Source organism: Lepisosteus platostomus, chromosome 12, assembly GCF_059453375.1.
Source record: "Lepisosteus platostomus isolate fLepPlt1 chromosome 12, fLepPlt1.hap1, whole genome shotgun sequence".
NCBI classification, from domain to species: Eukaryota; Metazoa; Chordata; class Actinopteri; order Semionotiformes; family Lepisosteidae; genus Lepisosteus; species Lepisosteus platostomus.
Window position 1 is genome coordinate 30,180,712 of NC_142622.1, and position 22,626 is coordinate 30,203,337.

A 22,626-nucleotide genomic window follows, 5' to 3' on the forward strand; every position below is an offset into this window, starting at 1 on the left:
ATGATCCTTAGCAAGACCAGTAAAGGAAGTGACTAAATTAAGATGATAGATAGATACTTTATTGATCCCGTGAGGGAAATTGCAGTGCAACAGCAGCTTAACACAGACAACACAACAACAGTGTAATGAATGATACAATAATAATAATACAATACATATCAGTACAGTAAGAATTGCACTACCAAGAGTTACTCACAGTCCAGAACACACAACGAACAGAACAGTACACAAAAAAGTATTTGCACAATATAAAAATAAATGTATTGCATTGGTTCCTGGCATATATTGCACAAAAATTGTTGTAAACGGGAAAAAGAACAGATGTAACAGTTTACTGTTCAGTCCAGAAACAGGTCACTGTCAATCCATTATCACCCTGCAACTCACAACTGGCAACCTACTGAAGCTAAGCAGGTGTGAGCCTGGTCAGTACCTGAATGGGAGACCTCCTGGGAAAAACCAAGGTTGCTGTTGGAAGAGGTGTTAGTGGGGCCAGCAGGGGGTGCTCACCCTGCGGTCCATGTGGGTCCTAATTCCCCAGTAAAGTGACGGGGACACTATACTGTAAACAGGCGCCGTCCTTCGGATGACACGTAAAACCGAAGTCCTGAATTCTGTGGTAATTAAAAATCCCAGGCTGTGTCTTGAAAAGAGTAGGAGTGTAACCCCGGCCTCCTGGCCACATTTCCCCTTGGCTCTTACCAATCATGGCCTCCTAATAATCCCCGTCTATGAATTGGGTTCATTAGTCTGTTCTCCTCCCCACTAATAGCCTATGTGTGGTGAGTGTTCTGGCGCACTATGGCTGCCGTCGTATCATCCAGGTGGATGCTGCACATTGGTGGTGGTGGAGGGGAGTCCCTGTTACCTGTAAAGTGCTTTGAGTGGAGTGTCCAGAAAAGCGCTATATAAGTAAGTGTAAGCAATTACTATTATTATTATTAATGTTGCATCTGCCCATACGCAAGGTGGATGCATTGTACAGTCTTATGGCAGAAGGCAAGAATGACCTCCTGTAGCGCTCCCTGTCGCACTGTGGATGGATCAGTCTATTGCTGAATGTGCTCTTCATTTCTACAACCATGTCATAGAGGGGATGGGAGACGTTGTCCATGATGGCCTCTAGTTTGGACATCATTCTCACTACCTCCAGGGGGTTCAGGCCAGACCCAATGACAGAGCTTGCTCCTCTGATGAGCTTGTTCAGCCTGTTAGAATCCACTGCTCTAATCCCAGAGCCTCAGCATACCACCACGTAGAAAATGGCTCTCGCTACCACTGACTGATAGAACATATGTAGCATCTTACTACATACATTGAAGGACCTGAGCCTCCTCAAGAAGTAAAGTCGGCTCTGACCCTTCCTGTAGATGGCCTCGATGTTCTTAGACCATTCCAGTCTGTCGTCAATGTGCACTCCCAGGTACTTGTACAAGTCCACCATCTCCACGCCACTCCCATGGATGTAGACAGGAGTAGGTTTGACCCTTTTCCTCCTGAAATCTACCACTAGTTCCTTCATCTTTGTTACATTCAATTGCATGTGGTTCTCCCCACACCACTCCACAAAGCTGCTGACCAGTCCTCTGTACTCTTCCTCCTGCCCACTCTTAATACATCCCACAATTGCAGAGTCATCTGAGAACTTCTGCAGGTGGCATGACTTTGAGTTGTATTTAAAGTCCGAAGTATAGAGGGTGAAGAAGAACGGAGAAAGAACCGTCCCCTGAGGAGCCCCTGTGTTACTTACTACCTGTTCAGACACACAGTTCTGAAGTCTCACAGACTGTGGTCTGCCTGTCAGATAGTCAGTGATCCATGAGATCATGGAGGCACCAACTTGCATCACCTCCAGCTTCCTCCCTAGAAGTAAGGGCTGGATAGTATTGAAGGCACTGGAGAAGTCGAAAAACATAATCCTTACAGTGTTGCCAGCCTTATCCAGGTGTGAATAGGCCCTTTGCAGCATGTAGATGATTGCATCCTCCACACCAACACTGGGCTGGTAGGCAAACTGTAGGGTGTCCAGTGATGAACTAACCAGGGGTCTCAGGTGGGATAAATCCAGCCTCTCCAGTGCCTTCATGACGTGAGAAGTCAGCGCAACTGGTCTGTAGTCATTAAGGACAGAGGGGCGCCCTTTCTTTGGTACCGGGACCAGGCATGATGCCTTCCAGAGCACAGGGACATTCTCTAAGCGCAGGCTCAGGTTGAACAGTCGCTGGAGTACTCCACTCAGCTGATCAGCACAAGCCCTCAGGACTCTGTGACAGACGTTATCTGGTCCTGTAGCCTTACCCTGGTGCAGCCTCTTCAGCTCCCTCTTCACCTGGTCAGCCGTGATGGTCAGCCTGGCCTGGGGGATGGTGCTCATAGCGCTGTCAGTGCTGCAGGTGTTAATGACGGAGGTGTTGGACAGCTGTGGGGGATGGGGGGGTGAGTAGCTGTTGGGGGTTGTAGCTGTAAGCGGCCATGATTGTGGGGGAATGCAGGAGGTGTTGGGCAGTCGCAGCTGTGAAGGCTTAGGGAGCGTGTGGCTGTGGGAGGATTGGTGTTGAGCCACAGAGGGCCCTGAATCAAACCTGTTAAAAAACTTGTTCAACTCATTGGCCATCTCCAGGTTCCCATCCGTTGCACCCCCAGCCTGTTTGAAGCCAGTGATCTCTCTCTTTCTGCTCCATACATCCCTCACCCTATTCCTTTGCAGCTTGTCCTCTACCTTCCTCCTGTAGGCGTCCTTGCTCCCTCTTAACTTCTGCTTTAGTTCCCTCTGTACACACTTGACCTCTTCCTAATCCCCCTCCTAAAGGCTCTTAAAGGTTTGCCTTATAACTGTAAAATATCAGAGATTCGCCATTAATTCCCATTTTTCTAAATGTGAACCAATCTCTCCTCGTTTCTTTAAAGGTCAGTATTTAAGCCTTTTACTTTGTGGTCAATGTGAAGCCTGTCCCTAAAGTTCAAGCTCCTAGTTTTGATATATAAAAAAACTAAGGTTGCTGCTGGAAGAGGTGTTAGTGGGGCCAGCACTCACCCTGTGGTCCATGTGGGTCCTAATGCCCCAGTATAGTGACAGGGACACTATACTGTAAACAAGCGCCGTCTTTCAGATGAGACGTAAAAAAACCGAGGTCCTGACTCTCTGTGGTCATTAAAAAACCCAGGGCATTACTCGAAAAGAGTAGGGGTGTAACCCTGGTGTCCTGGCAAAATGTCCCATTGGCCCTTACCAATCATGGCCTCCTAATAACCCCCTCTATGAATTGGCTACATTACTCTGCTCTCCTCCCCACTGATAGCTGATGTGTGGTGAGCGTTCTGGCGCACTATGGCTGCTGTCGCATCATCCAGGTGGATGCTGCACATTGGTGGTGGTGGAGGGGAGACCCCATTACCTGTAAAGCGCATTGAGTGGAGTGTCCAGAAAAGCGCTATATAAGTGTAAGCAATTATTAATTATTATTATTATATATATATGGCCTGGTTATGAAAGCAAAGTGGACTGCAGGCATGGACTTTACAAGGCGCATGAGTTGCCACTGACAATAATTGACAGTGTGGAAGTAAGGAAAGGAATCTTGAGTGTCCTTATTAAAAAAAATAGCATAACTTAGTCACTCTCATTTTTAGTTTCACAGAAGTTTAGACAGGTGACTTGAAGAGGTTAATATTGTTTATAGCACTTGATATGATGCATGTGACATTCAATCTATGTCATGTGACATACTGTACACCCCAGTGGTTCAGATTGTTTAACTGATAGTTTTTACTCAGTTTTTAACTGATAGTGGTTCCATCGCTGCTGACAAGAATAATAAAAAGGATCTGGTGGTTTTTAAATCTCTTTTAAGAGCGTGTTTAAAAAGCTCTCTTCCAATATATTTACGCATGCCACATCAATCAAGTCTTATTTTTTCTATGCACAAGACAGGGAAACATGAAAGAGTACAAACAATGCTTGTTTGAGTGTTTTTCTTGTTCTGGACACGCAAATCATTGAAATAAGCATGTAAATTGAAAAGCAGATGTTGCACATTACTATAAACTATACGACTAAACGATGTATTGTTACTGTATACGACACCTGTGCACGAGCAGGCAGACAAATCATGCCTTTGATTTCTATCTCCCACAAAAGAGATATTGATTTCAACCAGCAGCCCCCACACTGTGACAAGCTATTCCATGACATTAGAAGGTTCAGATAAAAGTAACTTATTTGTTCTTAAAAATATATATATAGCCAGTCTACTTATCTAATCATGGCCACTAGTACAATGAAATGTAAATTGCCTTTTGCATATTATTTTTTATTCATTTGCAGACTTTTATTAATACCTCATTGGTTGGAATGCTTTGTAATTGTAAAATTTTATGACACAGCTGCTCAATTTTATTTTAATATCTTAACACCTGGGTTATTTTGTGAAATTTGTGCTTCAATAAAACATTTCACATTATTGGAAATGTTTCATTTTTTCCTTTTATTGGAAATGTCTTTTTTTGCAATAAAACACTGCTAAGGGTTTATAACAGTGATATGACATCTGAATCCTATGTCACTTTATTTAAATTGCACAAATGTTGTTATGGAGCTGCTATGTACATGCAGCAGTAGTGGATAAGATAGCACTGGAACAAGGGTTTATAACAGTGATATGACAGCTGATTCCTATGTAGTTCAAGAAACTAAGGAAATTGTGGAAAGGTGCAACCTATCTAGTGGAATGGGTCAGCCAATTTCTGTTATGCCATCAAAGGCTCTCTCAAAAATGTTGGCAACGGTAAAATTTTCAGTAACAATTATACTGACACTTGAATTGATGTTTGGTACAGCAAGGATTATGTAATCTGAAGGAGTCATATACTAAAGGAATCCTTATTGCCATGTGTAAATGTAAAAGTATTGTCAAAAAGATGAAGGGCTTAAATGAAGGGCACAAACTATGGAAGAATATCTTGAGTACATCTAAAAACATCAGTGATTTAGTTTTATTTTTACATAGTAATTGTAAGTACTTAGGAATAGTTCAATTAAGTGTATTTTCAATTAGCTAAGGAGATACAGCCGGCAGCCATATCACTCTGCAACTCACAACTAGCAACCCATTGAAGCTATGCTGTTGTGAGCCTGGCCAGTACCTAACTGGGAAAACTCCTGGGAAAAAACTAAGGTTGTTGCTGGAAGAAGTGTTAGTAGGCCAGCAGAAGGAGCTCACCCTGCGGTCTGTGTGGGTCCTAATGCCCCAGTTTAGTGACGGGGACACTATATTGTAAAAAGGCGCCATCTTTTGGATGAGACATAAAACTGAGGTCCTGACTCTTTGTGGTCATTAAAAATCCCAGGGCGTTTCTCGAAAAGTGTAGGAATGTAACCCTGGCATCCTGGTCAAATTTCCCATTGGCCTTTACCAATCATGCCCTCCTAATAATCCTCCTAATTAAGTTTATTTAATAAGTTAATTAGCACAGCTTATACTTATTTCCACAATTGAATGTAATAGACCTCAGTAAACGTACAAAAAAACACAGGTTACAGTATGTCCAAATTTGTTCAGTTCATTTGTCCGCTAATAGGTATTTTATAAATAATGTGGCTTCTTACTCCCAAACAGCTTAAATCACACGGAATGGTACCTGCTCCTATATATATACAATGCAGCCACTCAGAATGCTGAAACACACGCTGCTGTACAGTATGTTGAAAGGTAACGCTGAACACCTTTTTATTTTTTCAAACGATGTCATGCAGGACTGCACTACTCTGTAAGTGCATGGCACAGTGAAGACTTAATGAACCACTGTATCAAACATACAGTTAATCTCATTTAATAATAAAATTTCCTGTGCATCATAGTGTACAGTAACACTAACAGGATTTTTCTTTTCTTGCATTAAATACAGTATACAGAACTATTAATAATTGTGTATAAACAGTAATTAGAAAATTTTAATTTAGGTTTTGAATTATAAAATCTATTATACATGGTGGCTTTAAAATATATTATTTCGAAGTAAATAAAAACAGGTCAGTAATTCTGAATTACTACAAGCTCTTCATTTTCCATCGCAACAATTAAGACAGCAAAATCTAGTTTAAAAAGCAAGTGAGAACATTTCCAAACTAAGCACAAAGTTAAAGAATCTGATGCAGATGTATCTGAAGAAAGTGGAACCACAACTAGTTAAAAATAAATGTAATAAATGTAAATGACATTTCAATGCACAATCTGAGTGGCTGCATTAGTAGGTGCCTGTTTCTGCTTTATTGGGATATTAATGGTAAATGCTGTCTTCATGCAAGGGTGTATTTTTAAATATATATATATATTCATGATCGTAATTAAATTCAAAAGTTTGAATTGATTAAAAAAACATTAAATCTTTTCTTTATGACCAGAAAGATCCTAACTATTGTTACATTCATTTTACTAAATACAGGCATGTTATTTCTCCATCTACAGACAGGCATGTTTAGAGACATAAAAATAATACAGTTAATTACAAGTCCCTTAGCTTAGTCATTTACAGTACAATACTATATTGTTCACAGATAAATGTAGTTACAAATAACGAATGTTATTAAACAAAAGTGCAATAAATACATGTATTTTTTTCTTCAACACATAAAAGGCATACTATCTATCAATACTTTTCCTTATAAAAGGCATTTTTAGAATTCCTGCACATGCTGTGCTTCTAAGCATGTAAACAAATCAGTACTCTCAAGACCTATTGAAAGCCACTCAACATACTGTATGAATAAAGTAGCAACTGAAATTGTGACAAATATGAGTAACGTTTTGCTCTTCTGGAAAGGAATAGTCTATTGTTTTGTGCTGAAATACAGCCAAACACATTCAAAACAACTATTATTATTAAGTCAGTAATGCATCACAGGGTCCTAAGATTGTGCAACAGTAGTAACACAAAACATTTAAATTTAGAGTAAGATTACTTGTGCCATGTAAAAGTAACCTAAATTGAGCAAACAAAGTTTAACAAAGTTATAAGGATGACTCTTTGTGGTCACTATAGCAAAAGCCCTGGCTGCACAATTCAAAGATGAAACGTCAGTGCAGTATACTGTACTGCACAATATATGGTGTCCTTTAAAATCAGCTACATGTGATTTCTTTTGAGGTGGAAATGTTCTATTAGTTTAATGCATAGAAATATTTAAATAACTGTATAGTAAACTAATAGAATATTTAGTATAATACAAAATATTCTACTGTATATTAATCTAACAGAAAATTTCCATCACAAAAGAAATAAAACATTAACTATGGTTTATGGGTGGTATTAATTTCATTAGTACGATCTGGCACAGCCTTTTGTATTATGGTTCCACATAGTAATGTGACATCCAGGGAATCTTGCCATGTCTTAATATTTGCAATTTAAAAAAATTACATTTTGTTGGTTTTCACAGATGTGTACTTTTGTTACATTTTTTCCTAGCACATATAATTTATGAGCAATTGATTTTAAGTGGTTCTCCAGTTGGTTAGATTAGTATTTTGAATCCTACACAGCACACAAATCAATACAAAAAGCCATATTTATTGACAGTAAATTAAAAATACAACCCAATCTAAAGGCTGCTTTCACAAACATAAAGACTGGGTTATATCACATGGAGTTAAGTGCACAATTGAATGGATTTTCCCCATTGTACAGGACAATGTAAGAAGATTTTTGTATATCCCTGAATTTTTGTGGTTTACAACTGCTCCTGTCCTATATACAGTGGTGTGAAAAAGTGTTTGCCCCCTTCCTGATTTCTTTTTTTTTTGCATGTTTGTCACACTGAAATGCTTCAGATCATCAAACAAATTGTCTAATATTGCAAAGATAACACAAGTAAACACAAAATGCAGTTTTTAAATGAAGGTTTTTATTATTAAGAGAAAAAAAAATCCAAACCTACATGGCCCTGTGTGAAAAAGTGATTGCCCCCTAAACCTAATAACTGGTTGGGCCACCCTTAGCAGCAACAACTGCAATCAAGCATTTGCGATAACTGGCAATGAGTCTTTTACAGCGCTGTGGAGGGATTTTGGCCCACTCATCTTTGCAGAATTGTTGTAATTCAGCCACATTGGAGGGTTTTCGAGCCTTAACTGCTTTTTTAAGGTCATGCCACAACATCTCAATTGGATTCAGGTCAGGACTTTGACTAGGCCACTCCAAAGTCTTCATTTTGTTTTTCTTAAGCCATGCAGAGGTGGACTTGCTGGTGTGTTTTGGATCATTGTCCTCCTGCAGAACCCAAGTGCGTTTCAGCTTGAGGTCACGAACAGATGGCCGGACATTCTCCTTCAGGATTTTTTGGTAGACAGCAGAATTCATGGTTCCATTTACCACAGAAAGTCAACCAGGTCCTGAAGCAGCAAAACAGTCCCAGACCATCACACTACCACCACCATATTTTACTGTTGGTATGATGTTCCTTTTCTGAAATGCTGTGTTACTTTTACGCCAGATGTAATGGGGGACAGACCTTCCAAAAAGTTCAACTTTTGTCTTGTCAGTCCACAGAGTATTTTCCCAAAAGTCTTGGGGATCATCAAGATGTTTTCTGGCAAAACTGAGATGAGCCTTTATGTTCTTTTTGCTCAGCAGTGGTTTTCGTCTTGGAACTCTGGCATGCAGGCCATTTTTGCCCAGTCTCTTTCTTATGGTGGAGTCATGAACACTGACCTTAACTGAGGCAAGTGAAGCCTGAAGTTCTTTGGATGTTGTTGTGGGGTTTTTTTTGGCCTCTTGGATGAGTCGTCGCTGCGCTCTTGGGGTAATTTTGGTCGGCTGGCCACTCCTGGGAAGGTTCACCACTGTTCCATGTTTTCGCCATTTGTGGATAATGGCTCTCACTGTGGTTCGCTATAGTCCTAAAGCTTTAGAAATGGCTTTATAACCTTTTCCAGACTGATAAATCTCAATTACTCTGTTTCTCATTTGATCCTGAATTTCTTTGGATCGTAGCATGTTGTCTAGCTTTTGAGGATCTTTTGGTCTACTTCACTTTGTCAGGCAGGTCCTATTTAAGTGATTTCTTGATTGAGAACAGGTGTGGCAGTAATCAGGCCTGGGTGTGGCTAGAGAAATTGAACTCAGCTTTCCAAAGATGTGATAAACCACAGTTGATTTATGTTTTAACAGGGGGGCAATCACTTTTTCACCCAGGGCCATGTAGGTTTTGATTTGTTTTTCCCTTAATAATAAAAAACTTCATTTAAAAACTGCATTTTGTGTTTACTTGTGTTATCTTTGTCTAATATTTTAATTTGTTTGATGATCTAAAACATTTCAGTGTGACAAACATGCAAAAAAATAAGAAATCAGGAAGGGGGCAAACACTTTTTCACACCACTGTATATATGGTACCTTGAAACAGTTTTCAGATCCTTCCTATGTTCCTCATTTTCCAAAATGCTATTTTACCATTTAATACATGTGTGAACAGTATGTTTCAACTTATAAACAGAGATTATATAAATATAAAGAGATATTATAAATCCATCCTTCGGATGAGACATAAAACTGAGGTCCTGACTCTCTGTGGTCATTAAAAATCGCAGGGCGTTTCTCAAAAAGAGTAGGGGTGTTACCGTTGTGTCCTGGCCAAATTTCCCATTGGCCCTTACCAATCATGGCCTCCTAATAATCCCCATCTATGAACTGGCTTCATTACTCTGCTCTCCTCCCCACTGGTAGCTGATGTGTGGTGAGTGTTCTGGAGCACTATGGCTGCTGTCACATCATCCAAATGGATGCTGCACATTGGTGGTTTTGGAGGGGAGTCCCCATTACCTGTAAAGCGCTTTGAGTGGAGTGTCCAGAGAAGCGCTATATAAGTGTAAGCAATTATTAATTATTATTATAATTCTGAGTTAATTCCTAGGTGATTTCAAGACTTCAATTTTGGCCCATTTTCCCCCAGTAAACGTGTACATAATTTGAAATCTGTTAACTTAGGAACACTTATTGTAAACTTAAGTTGTGCTTTTTATGATACACTTCATATGACAAGACACTTAGTTCGTTAAATAATTTATTAATTTTTTATATAATTAACATTTCCTTCTGTCGTACATGATATACATTACTGTTTTCTTGTTTTGCATTTACTTACAGGAAAATAAACAGTTTATCCCTTCCATTTAAAAAACATTCCATTTGAATACATTTCACAGTCCTGAGAAAAGAAAAAACTGAAGACAAGTTTTAAAAACAATTTCTTGATCTAAAATACGGGTCATAATTTTAATTATTTTTCAGAGTCATTCCTTCTACTTCAGTGCTGTTACTGACAATATGTGAAATGGGATGTTTGTACATTTACTGAATTTTTAAAAGCTTTATAGGTCTCAATAAAAGTGATTGTGAATCTAAAATGTATGAATCATAATTCTTACTGAGAACAAGCTGCTAATAATGTGGACGTACTATATAAAATAACAAAGAATGTCACAGTATTAACATGACAGGAATGTTTTATCTGTATTTCCATGTAAATATTTGTGATGTGCTGTACACTGTCTGCCTTTAAACTGCAAAACTCTGAAATAATGTTTACATAAATTAATGTAGAAAAATGTACAACACTCACAATATGAAATATTGTCAATGATTTTGAACAGAAATGAAAAAAGTCAAGTTATTAGGTACCTCGGGGTTCTGGTATTGTTATTTATGCACCTATTTCCAATTTAAAACGTTAACATTTTTACATTGGCCAACTTCACAGAAATAATAATAATGGAGTCAGACCACTAGAAGAAGTTTATTCTTCAATGTCTTTACATTTCTCCTCTGACATCAGAGACAAACAGAATCCTTATTTCTTTCCGTGGTGTAATGTGTTCTATAAAGCACCTTTTACACGATATTGTTTATCGCATCTGTGTTCTTAATGCAGGTGGTCTGGAGCTCACTGCAAAGGAAAGAAATCAGTAACCACATTATTATTTTGATTTAGAAAATCTTTCTATTTTGCATAAAATTTTCAGAATTTATGCAAAAACGAACTAATTTGGTAACAAAATATCTATTCAAGCTGCAGATGAAACATGACATTTAAAGCAACCAGGTGTAGCATTATTTGTTGATGAACTAAAAAAAGTCAAAAATAGAGTGGCCATAAAGAGTTTCATAAATATATGACATAATAGCAGAAGAAAAATATTAAGAGTTGCCAATCTAGACTGAGATAATAAAAAAAGAGAAAATCTGGCCAATGTTACTTCACAGAAAGTTCACAGAGTATGTTAACTGCTGGATGTCTTGTTGGTAAGCTTGACAATTATACATTAAAAATAAATGTATTTGTATTTAAATACTTTATATTTGACCTAATATGTTTTCAGTTAAAAAATATCAAGGTTCCTAATATATTTTCATAGACCCACCCAGTTTAATAAATAAAATAGATGATAATGCCTTTTTTAAGCTTACTTATTCCACTTTTAATACTTATCTACACTATGGTTCATCATTTTACCAAACTGATAGCTATATCCTCTGCCCCAGAACACAACTAAATATTTTTATCCTCTAGAGCTAATAATAAATTCTGTATTCTGAAATTAATCAATAATTTCTTCCAACCCCAGAAGAAAATAACTTCCTCATCAAGACAGTCTTTACTCTTGCTGGCACAAAAACAATTTTTCACAGCTACAAGAGTCACTGGTAAGAGGTAGCATGTCTCTTGGTGCTGGTTAGTGCATTTGGCTGTTAACCTAAAGGTTGGTGGTTCAGGCTCATCCAGGGATGATTAAGTCTTATGAGCGCAAAGGTAAAAACTTTTAACATTAAGCACTACCTTCCCTAAAGGCTTGAGGAGTATGGAGCAAGGTATTCAGCAATGTTGCTGATGAAGATACTCTTTGTTTTTTTTCAAGAAATGGCTGAATGAGATTTTTGGATCACTTACTATCAAACTGACTAGGTGGAACAAATAATATGCTTTTGTCTATAATCCTTATTATTTTGATCTCTCAAATATTATATCCGTCTCAATGCCATTACACTAAGCTTCCATAGGCTGGATTAGAACCAGAAATGTATAGAATCCTATATTATATATATAGGACCTGTTCTGTTCCCCATTACTTTTCCTTAAAGTGTAACTCCACTGTGCAAAAGCAAATGGTAAGGAATGATTCAAATATCAAAGTTGTTATTATCTTACCTCTTGGTTCTTTACTTGGATATACTCTGGGGAATTGTTTATATTCCTCAGGTGGTGGAAAATCAACAACTGAGTGAAAATGAAACTTTGACTCAAAGTCATCTAAAAATGAAACACAATTAAATAAACACAACATTGATTCTACTCTTGATTATCTAATGATTAGTAAAAACAAACTTAATAAATCATAAAAGACAGAATGTAGAAAGAACTACAGTAATTGTATTAAGGCACAATCCTAAAAATATACATTAAAATAGATTTCCAAAAATTAAATGTATTATCAACTATAATGACGACTTTGTCATTCAGAAGAAGTAGACTCATTTTCTGTGTGGAAAACAGTAAGGGATATTAAGAAACAGAGGTGTTTTATTTTGATTATTTGATGACAAAAAATATCGTAAATGAGCTCATTGCAGAGTGAGTAAAATGGAATGCTGTTTACCTAGGGAGGGCATCTGGCTATTCTTCAGAAAGGGAGGAGGTGGTGGGGGAGGTGGTGGTGTTGGTCCCCAGCTAGAGTTGGGGGGCACCTGATTTCGACTGGAAAGCTCGGTGGAAGGAGACCGAGCAGGAGGAGCTGGGGGGGGAGCCAACCTTCCCCCTCCTGTGGAAGACAGAAAATGCCTAAGCTGGGTACACAACAGCCAGGAAGAGCATAAATAATGCTACAGTGCCTCCGCTCCAGTATGTTGTCTTAAACCTAAAGTGGTTATATTTTCATTCACATCCTTGAGATTGTTTCCTTAAAACTACTTGAAATGGCACACATGCATTCACACTTCCCAGTCTCTGCAGCTGTGAGAAAGTATGATAAATTGTGTGAAAGTAATTTAGTTTTCTGAAATAAAAAAACAACAAATTATGTATTTTACAGAGGAGACAAATGGTAAAGGAATCAAAAAGCACATTTACACCAGGACATTAACACAAAAAATAGTTCACTGTAGAACAGAATTCTCTTTGGTGCAACATCTTAAAATGGAACAGTGTCACCACACAGATCTGAGTAAGTGACAGGTTTCAGTCTTAATATATATTATACTTTTAACTATTTAGAAAGTGTTATTATATAAATGCATTGTCTTTGCCTTGAAAAAATGTAGTTTAGGTATTCTGTGCTCATTATGAAAATTAAGAATTTCTTCCAAAAGTTGGATATAAACACAACACATACAAAGGTACTTCACTGTTGAACTATATAAAGGTGAACCTCAAATGTTGCCTCATTCAGTATGTACCAATTGTTTCTCTACAGCTTTTTCTTCTGTGTCAGGGTAGTGACACAATATGACGTTGATTCCTCAGCATGTTTTAATAAAGTATATTTTAACCTTAAGATTTAATTAATAAAAGATGCTCAATGTTATGTAATGAAAACCAGTTTGTACAGAAATATTTTGTTAAAATTAAATAATGCACTTTGGTTTAAAACGGAATATTGCTGCTTTGAAATCAATTCAAAGAAGAGGGAACAAGTACATTTCTAAAGCTGTTCAAGTAGGGAGCTACATCAGCATGCGTAGGCTGCAATGGGACAAATAAAGGTTTATTCCACGCTGAAAAGAAAAAAGAAATTTTGGCTGTGAAGCCCACACCCAAAGAAGACTCCACAGCCGAAACGTGTTTCTTTTCTTCTCTTTTCAGCAGGGAATAAACCTATTACTTGTACATTTGCATTTCTAAAGCTTAAAGAAATGTCCTACATACTGTAGCTTACATTCCTAGAGGCTAAAATAATTGAATCTCGCTCACAGAAGTCTACGTGAGGATATCCAAATCCTCAAAAGCTGTAACAAAGTCAACTCAAGGGATTTGTTTGACATCATTCAATCTGAATTTGAAATGAACCAGTGGAACTGGAAATGCATTTAAGTCAGAGGGATTTCTTTACATAGAGAGGCCACCCAGCTATGCTCTCAAAGCTGATAAGTGCATACACTGACTACTTTCAATTAATGGTTGGTTAAGATCCCCAGATCAATGACCAGATACCGATAAAATAAGCTAGATGGATCAGTAACTGGGACACTCCTAAAAGACTTCTTCCATCAGACATCATCAAGCTCAGCACTGGCAAATACTGTACCTCCAGCTCTGGGGATTCCTGGAGGGCGTCTGGCTGGTACTACAGAGGGCAGAGAGGGAGGAGGTGGAGGCATGCCTGGCCTGCAGGTTGGAGATGGCACTGGGGGCATCTTTGGAGGAGGAGGTGGAGGTGGAAGTGTGTTCTTCTCGGTTGAGTTAGCACCAGAAGGTAATGGAGGAGGGGGAGGGGGAAAGGAAGATGAGTGGGTAGAGGAATAAGAAGTTGGAAGTTGGGGAGGAGGTGGGGGAAAAAACAATAGGCTGTCCCTAAAACTGTTGTCAGACAACATTGGTGGTGGAGGGGGAGGGGGAGGAGGAAGAGGGGAAAAGAAAATGCCAGAAGACCTGTCTGGGACACTGGATGGAGGCAGAGCTGGAGGGGGAGGTGGACTAACAAACTTCAGAGGTGTGGCAGGTGTTTGCGGTGGTAGCCAGGTGGGTTTATTGCCTAGAGGGGATGGGAAGGAGAGAGAGGGGGGCAGGGGACCAGATTGAGAAGGTAGGTCTTTGCCGGGTCTCTCTTGGAAAAGTGGAGGGGGTAGTGAAACATATGGAGTAAGGGGCATGGAAAATGCTGGTTTATTGCATGCTGAAGGTGGCAGTGGTGGGGCCGGAGCTGTCATCCCAGGGCATCCAGGGCTGTCTCTTGTAGTGCTTACAGGTTCTGAATTTTTCTTCAGCATAGAAGAATCAGGCACAGATGGGTTCCCACCATCTGGCACAGGATATCTTTGTACTTGCTGTCTCATACCACTGGAGGACTGGGTTGATCTGGAAGCTGAACAAACAGTTTAAATTGAATATGGTGTTTGTTTTCTTAATGACATGTGCATCATAAATCATTATTCTGGATTCAAAAGAAAAGGGTAATTAAAACTTTAATTAGCCAATGTAATCTGATAAATTTTAACCAGCCACTAGGTATGAATGGGAATAGTTTTCTAATTCACTTTATACCTTATAAATATAAATATATTTTTGCTTAAACTTCTAAAATACAAAATAATGCTATAGTCATCGTGTTCACATTATGCTTTCTTCCTATTACATTTAAATTCACCACATAGTTTTATTTTTTAAGGGAAGTACTACATTTATTTAAACATGCATACGGATTTATGATTAGTTTGCATCTTTACTAAGGGAAAGTTTGAAATTAGAATTTCATGACAGTGGAAAACACCAAAATATCACTTTTATGTGATTTAAATAAATCATGCATGTCTATTTTTTATTAAAAGGTTTTTATTAAAATTCAAAGAAATTAATAATACATAATATATCATCTACTAAAAGCCATAAATAGAATTTTATCAAATTAGTCTCTAACATTTTAAAGATGACACTTTGATGACATGGAATTCAGATTTTTTATCCCAAGAAATCTGCTGTCTGGGGCAATCTGTACTAAAGGAATACATGGAATTTAGCAATGTTTTTCATCTCAAGGAAACTGCCGCATGAATCCCCTTATGTATAAAATGGGTATGGAACATATACATTGCCCTCCAAAAGTATTGAGACAAACACCTAAAATTGGCATTTCCCTGCTGTATACACACATTAAATTCACATTCACATTCACATTAAATAAATTATTCTAAGTCAGAGTTCAGAATGTCAGCTTTTATTTTAAGGATATATTTTGCAAACACATTTAATCAGTTTTCAACTAAAGCATATGTTCTGGTCAGTTCCCCAATATTTAGTTGCCCATACTATTGGGACACTTAAAGCAAATTAAAGAAGTGAACTGCATCAAGCCTCTGTCCCATTGACATCACCAGACTCCGTTTCTTCAATTGAGATGCTTTGCCAGACTTTAACTGTAGCCATTTTAAGTTGTTGCTTGTTGGTCAGGCTTTCTGCCTTCAGTCTCCTTTTGAAGAAATGGAATGCTTGCTCAATTGGATTCAGATCTGATGATCGATCTAACTTGGCCAGTTTACTCATCCTACTCATCCTGATGGCTTTGTCACTGTTGCTGGCTACTTCAATCACACAGATCTGTTCTCCCTAAATTTTATCAATATGTTAACTTTGCAACCTGAGGGGTGAACACACTAGACATAGTTTATACAAACATCCATGACACATACAAAGTGGTTCCCTGCCCCCAACCTGGGCTACTCTGACCACATCTCTGTGGCATACAAATCGCTGCTCAAATGTGCCAAACCAGTTCTGAAACAGATCAGAGTAAGGCCAGATGGAGCCATCTCAGCATTACAGGACTGTTTTTAGCACACAGACTGAAATATATTCAGGGAGGCTGCGACCTATGAACATCTCATTAACTTAAAGGAGTATGCAGCATCTGTGACTGGCTACAACAGTAAGTGTATAGATGATGTCACGGTCTCCAAATCCACCATCACACGGGCCAACCAGAAGCATTGGCTGACTGCAGAGGTCCATGCACTGCTAAGAACCCGTGATGCTGCATTCAGATCAGACGACAAGGCAGCCCTCAGGACTGCTAGGGCCAACCTGTCCTGTACCATCAGGGAGGCAAAGTGCTCCTATGCACGAAAAATCCAATGCCACTTCCCAGACACTAAAGATTGGCGGCACATGTGGCAGGGCATCCAGGCCATTACTGATTACAGTACTACCCCACCTGTCAGTGACAGTGATGCCTCCCTCCCAGATGTACTGAACAACTTCTATGCACGGTTTAAATCAATGAACGTTGTTCCTGCGACAAAAACCACACTTCCTCCCGAGGATCAGGTGCTTTGCCTGTTCGCAGCTGATGTAAGGAGGACACTAGCCAAAGTTCATCCACGTAAGGCTGCTGGACCCGATAATATACCTGGTTGTGTGCTCAAGGAATGTGCAAGGAATGTTACATCCTCACAGATATTTTTAATATCTCTTTGTGCCAGGTGGTCATCCCCATATGCTTCAAATCCACCACTATTATACCAGTGCCAAAGAAGTCGGCTGTTTCCTGCTTCAATGACTATCTGCACTCACACCACTTATTATGAAGAGGTTCGAGAGACTAGTCATGAGCCACATAAAGTCCAGACTCCCTACCCTTCTGGACCCCCTTCAGTTTGCAAACCGCCCCAACCGGTCTACTGATGATACTGTATCTCTTGCCCTTCACCTGGCCCTATCCCACCTGGATAAGAAAAACTCTTATGTAAGAATGCTTTTCGTTTGACTTCAGTTCAGCATTTAATACAATCATCCCCCAGAAGCTGACAGAAAAATTGAGCTTGCTGAACCTCAACACCTCCCTCTGTAACTGGATTCTGGACTTTCTAACCGAGAGACGTCAGACAGTCCGGATCAGTAATAACATCTCCAGCACCATCACAATGAGCACCGGAACCCCCCAGGGCTGTGTGCTCAGCCCACTGCCGTTCACATTGATGACTCATGACTGTCCTGAGATGCACAGTTCAAACTGTATCATCAAGTTTGCCGATGTCACGACAGTGGTGGGCCTCATTAGCAACAATGATGTAAAGCGCTTTGAGAAGCCACCTTTAAGGTGATATATAAAATAAAGTTTATTATTATTATTATAATGATGAGTCACCATACAGAGAGGAGGTAGAGCAACTAGTGGACTGGTGCACAAACAACAACCTGTCTTTTAATGTAAACAATACAAAAGAGATAATCATTGACTTCAGGAGGGCCCACGCTGATCACTCCCCACTGCACATCAACGACTCCCCTGTGGGGACAGTTAGAAGCATCAAGTTTCTTGATGTATACATTACAGATGACTTCACTTGGTCCCTCAATACCACCTCCCTAGACAAGAAAGCACAGCAGCGTCTCTATTTCCTGTGGCGACTGAGGAGGACAAACCTTCCCCCGCCCATTCATACCACTTTCTACCATTGGCCAGCTGTATCACTGTTTGGTTTGCTAATTGCAACGCTTCAGACCGCAAGACCCTGCAACGAATTGCAGAAACAGATGAAAAGATCATTGGAGCCTCCCATGCTTACCCCTGCTTACACAGGGCCTTCAGTATAATAGATGACTCCTCCCACCCCTCCCGTAAACTCTTTGCCCTCCTACCATCTGGAAAAAGATATCGCAGTATACGGGCTAGCTCCACCAGACTCTGTAACAGCTTCTTCCCGCAGGCTGTCAGGCTCCTCAACACCCTGGAATCTACTTGCACCCACCCCAATTCCAGAAACAGGGCTTAAATCCCCCCAGTGTGTTGTGTATATTGTAATATGTATTTGCACTATCTGCACTTTGCACTATGTGTATCCTGTCTACAATGTCTATGTCAGTGTCCTGTCTGTATTTGCACAGTGGACCAGGAGGAACGATATTTCATTCCACTGTATAGTTGTATATGGCTGGAATGACATATAAATGTGAAATTGAACTTAAAATGTTCCACTTTTTCTGTCTGATTAACATGCACCTTAGTGTGCAGTAAGTTTCAGGTCATCGTCCTGCTGCATAATCACAGTCTTGTGCCATTTTTTCTTAAAAGATCTGTTTGTATATCTCTGAGTTCATCCAACCGCTGCCATCTTCAGTACCTGGGGTGGGAGTACCTGGATGGGAGAACTCCTGGAAAAAAACTAAGGTTGCTGTTGGAAGAGGTGTTTGTGGGTCCAATAGTGATGGGGACACTATACTGTAAAAAGGCGCCGTCCTGCTGATGAGATATAAAATCAAGGTCCTGACTCTCTATAGTCATTAAAAATTCCAGGGCATTTCTCAAAAACAGTAGAGGTGTTACCTCTACACTAATCAATACACTAAGGGCCAAATTTTCCCCTGCCCTTACCAAACATGGCTTCTTAATAATCCCATCTACAAATCTGCTTAGTCACTCTGTTCTCCTCCCCAGTGATAGCTGTGTGGTGAGTGTACTGGCGCACTGTGGCTGCCATTGCATCATCCAGGTGGGTGATCTATTAATACTACTACTATGACTAATAAATTATTATTATTGATACTCCCTCCACCATGCTTTACTGAAGAAGTGGTATACTTATGATCGTTGGCTGCTCCTGTTTTTCTCACCTTTTCGTCACTTTGATAGATGTTTATTTTGGTTTCATCTGTACATAAAACCTTGCTCCAGAATTCCTGTGGCTCATCTCAGTATTTTTTTGCAAATTCCAATTGAGACCTTCTGTTCTTGCTGCTGATGAGGGGCTAATACCTTTTAGTACAGTGTCTGAAATTTTCTTGGTGAAACCTTCTGATTCGCACCTCCACACTCTGGAGATTATTTTATTTTACTATCAGTAATTTTGAGGTTTTTCTTTAGACTGAGAAATATTTTTCTGTCATCCACTGCATTTGACTTTTTGAGATGCCTTGTTCTCTACTCGTGACTCCAGTTGTTTCCTTTTCTTAAGAACATTCCAGATTGTTGATTTTGCAATGCCAAGAGTCTTAATTTCTTTGATGGTCATTTTCTTTCTTCTCATTTTTAAAATGGCCTTCTTTTCTGTCAGAGAGCTCTCTGATCTTCATGTTGGTTTTTGATGACTAATTCAGGTGAATTACTTCAAAAGAAGTTTCACAAGACCTCAAACATGCCTAGACCTTCACACCTTTATGTGTGTGAAATGTATGCAATGTGTAACCCCGTAGCAGTTAAAAACAGCTGCAAACCCATTTGTCCCAATACTAATGATATAAATGTGGGAGATTGAACAAAAAAAGTGCTGTTGGTATATAACGGTAAATATTTATGCATAAAAATACCCATGCATAAAAGGTAGATAAAAGAAGGTAAAAGTGGATATTCTCTGATTTTCTTTCATATTCATCTTGTGATTTGAAATCCAAATTTCCTGAGCATAAAGCTATAATGGGCTAATTTGTCCCATTACTTTTGGAGGGCACTGTATGATGTGACTTCTTGGCTATAAGTGGACTTGTTTGGCAGAAAGCATTCTATAGCATATTTTCTTAACTTATGTTGGCATCTATGGTGTAAAACAGAAATTTGTTATTATTCTCTATTTATTTACATATTAAAGCGGAACTGCAGTCCCTATTTATAAGAACAATTATTAAATCTAGTTAACAAAATAAATTCATTGACATCACACAAAAATTGTACAAATTTCGAATTAAGCACAAAATTGTGAACTCTGTTAAAGTACTGTAATTTGCCATGTTGTCACAAACTCACATTTGAGTTCCTACAAATTGTGACATGGAGTCCTTCTTGCTCTCTAGTCACCATATTGACTAATTTTTTGTGATGTACAAGCAAATATGTACAGGTTGTGCAGCAGACATTTCACCGCGAAAATTATCCAACATGATCTGCATGCAGAGCTAACAAGTAGTAAGTGTCAGCAAAGCTGTACCAAAATCAAGAGCAATATTTCTATTGGATTAAAAGAAATGTATTCACAAGACTGCTTCACATCACAGGAAGTTTTGTTTCCATACCTGGAATTTTTTGTAATTTGTAATGGTCTATTTTGTCATGTAAATTGGAGGTTTTACAAGTTACTGTGTACATTTTACTTTTATTGTGGTTTGAAATGCACTCATCAATGCAGATTCTTTTGAACCCTGACATATAAAAACAGCACTGCAGTTCCCCTTTAAAAATAATTATGTTCTATTTGTTTATATACTGTAAGTGTTACGCATTACACTTCTCATTACATAAAGCGTCTCTGTCCCGTCTCGCAGTCCCTCGCGCACTGTGTTTAACAAACGCTCACGCCGCAAGTAATGTACCTACTGTATCTCCGTTCACTCCTGTCACTATTTCAGTTCCCCCTTTTCCTTACTTCCCTGCTCACTATTGCGGATTCTCCTCGAGCTTCCAAGTGCGCGTTATTTACTCTTGCTGTCTAATCGGTATCAGACTTTCTTGCCTGCCCCCTCGTTTACGATTTAGTCATGTGGTTTGGATTGTTGCTCTCCTGCTGTGTCACCCGTTATCAGACCTTCTGCCTTTGTTTCCTGGATTACGTTTTTGTCTTGTGATTCGGATTGGAATTCTCTCTCTCTCTCCTGAGTCCTGCAAGGATCCATACTCTCTTTCCTGTCTCCTGTTACAGTAAGCAATAATCACAACAACTGTCCTGCAATGGTGCTCATTCTTACCCGGGTAATCTCTCTTGCCTGCAGGTTTCAGCACAGGAAAGCCTCCAGCAAACAAGCCCCCAAGAGATGGTGCAGGGCTTCCTGCCGCAGTTGAAGACCCTGCTCCACTGACCACATCAGGACAGTTGCTTTTTGCTTCTGTTATCCAAAAAAATCAATTTAGAAAACAGTTAATCATTCTGATTCACCAAAACCTGAACACAAAAAATATTTTGTCACTGTAAAAAAACATTTTATTCTTTTTTGCTGGAGTTTTAAATATATGGGCACACATACTGATCAGAGGCTGTTTTTAATTCAAAGACTAAAGAACTTTAATGTCAGTAAAAATGTCCTAGAGATGGCATATAAAAAGCCTTGTTGAGAGCATCCTGGCATTGAACATGACAGTGTGGTATGGAAACCTGGGGTTGAAAAGCAAAACCAAACTGTCCAGGACTGCAAAAATGGCAGGAAAAGTAGTTGGGAAAGAGCAGCCCCAGCTCAGCAATTTATATCATAATACAGTTCTCAGAATAGCAAGGGACATCACAGCTGATTCCACACACCCACTCCATTCGTAATTCATAATACTCCCATCAGGAGGACGGTATAGGGTACCAAATTCACATAAAAACATTTATAAGAAGTCTTTTGTCCCCTCTGCAATAAAACAGCTCAATGAATGTATGTAAATGTAGTCCCCCACAACCTATAAATTTATCCATTTATTTATGCATCAGATACTGTTGTTGTGATTTAATGTACTTCACGTGATTGTATGCGACTTTTATGTTTTGCTTGTGTGTTTTGTACTTTTATAGGAGAAGCCAAAGACAAATTTCCACACTAGTGGACAATAAAGTATCTATCTTTAAGATCTACCTTTTCTAACATAATGTTACTTTTATTTTAGACTCAGTCAATTATCAATCATCAGTTTTGAAATATTACAAATCCATGACTTCTTAAGTCATTAAATTTTATTCTGGAGTATATATTCAAATATAGATCTACACTATGTGTGCTTTAATTGGTGGTATATAAAAGGTCTGTAAAATGTAGTGTAATGCAGATACACAAGGCAAGTTTTTGCATATTCTGTAACTTAATGTTAACAGAAATTAATGTACTGCAGATTAATAGAAAATCCATGAGGTCTCTGAGGTCTCTAATAAAAGCATAACCCATCACAGTCAACATAGTCAACAACCAGTGCAAAGAACCACCACATCAGTGTCATTACTTGTAAGTACAATATAACCATATCTACGACA

The 22,626-nt window shown here is 38.9% G+C and overlaps 1 protein-coding gene across 2 annotated transcripts in view; it reads right to left on the reverse strand.

The window, feature by feature from the left end:
• Positions 1-10,044: 10,044 nt before the first annotated feature.
• LOC148651386 (uncharacterized) overlaps positions 10,045-22,626 on the reverse strand; it is a 55,512-nt gene continuing 42,930 nt past the window's right edge. For both annotated transcript variants that reach the window (XM_088601592.1, XM_088601593.1), the window contains 5 exons: positions 21,371-21,508; positions 14,292-15,068; positions 12,648-12,809; positions 12,200-12,301; positions 10,045-10,939 (listed from right to left, as the gene is read on the reverse strand). In XM_088601592.1, the coding sequence (XP_088457718.1) occupies positions 10,899-10,939; positions 12,200-12,301; positions 12,648-12,809; positions 14,292-15,068; positions 21,371-21,508 (1,220 nt within the window). In that variant the 3' untranslated portion in view covers positions 10,045-10,898. The remainder of the gene's footprint in view (positions 10,940-12,199; positions 12,302-12,647; positions 12,810-14,291; positions 15,069-21,370; positions 21,509-22,626) is intronic.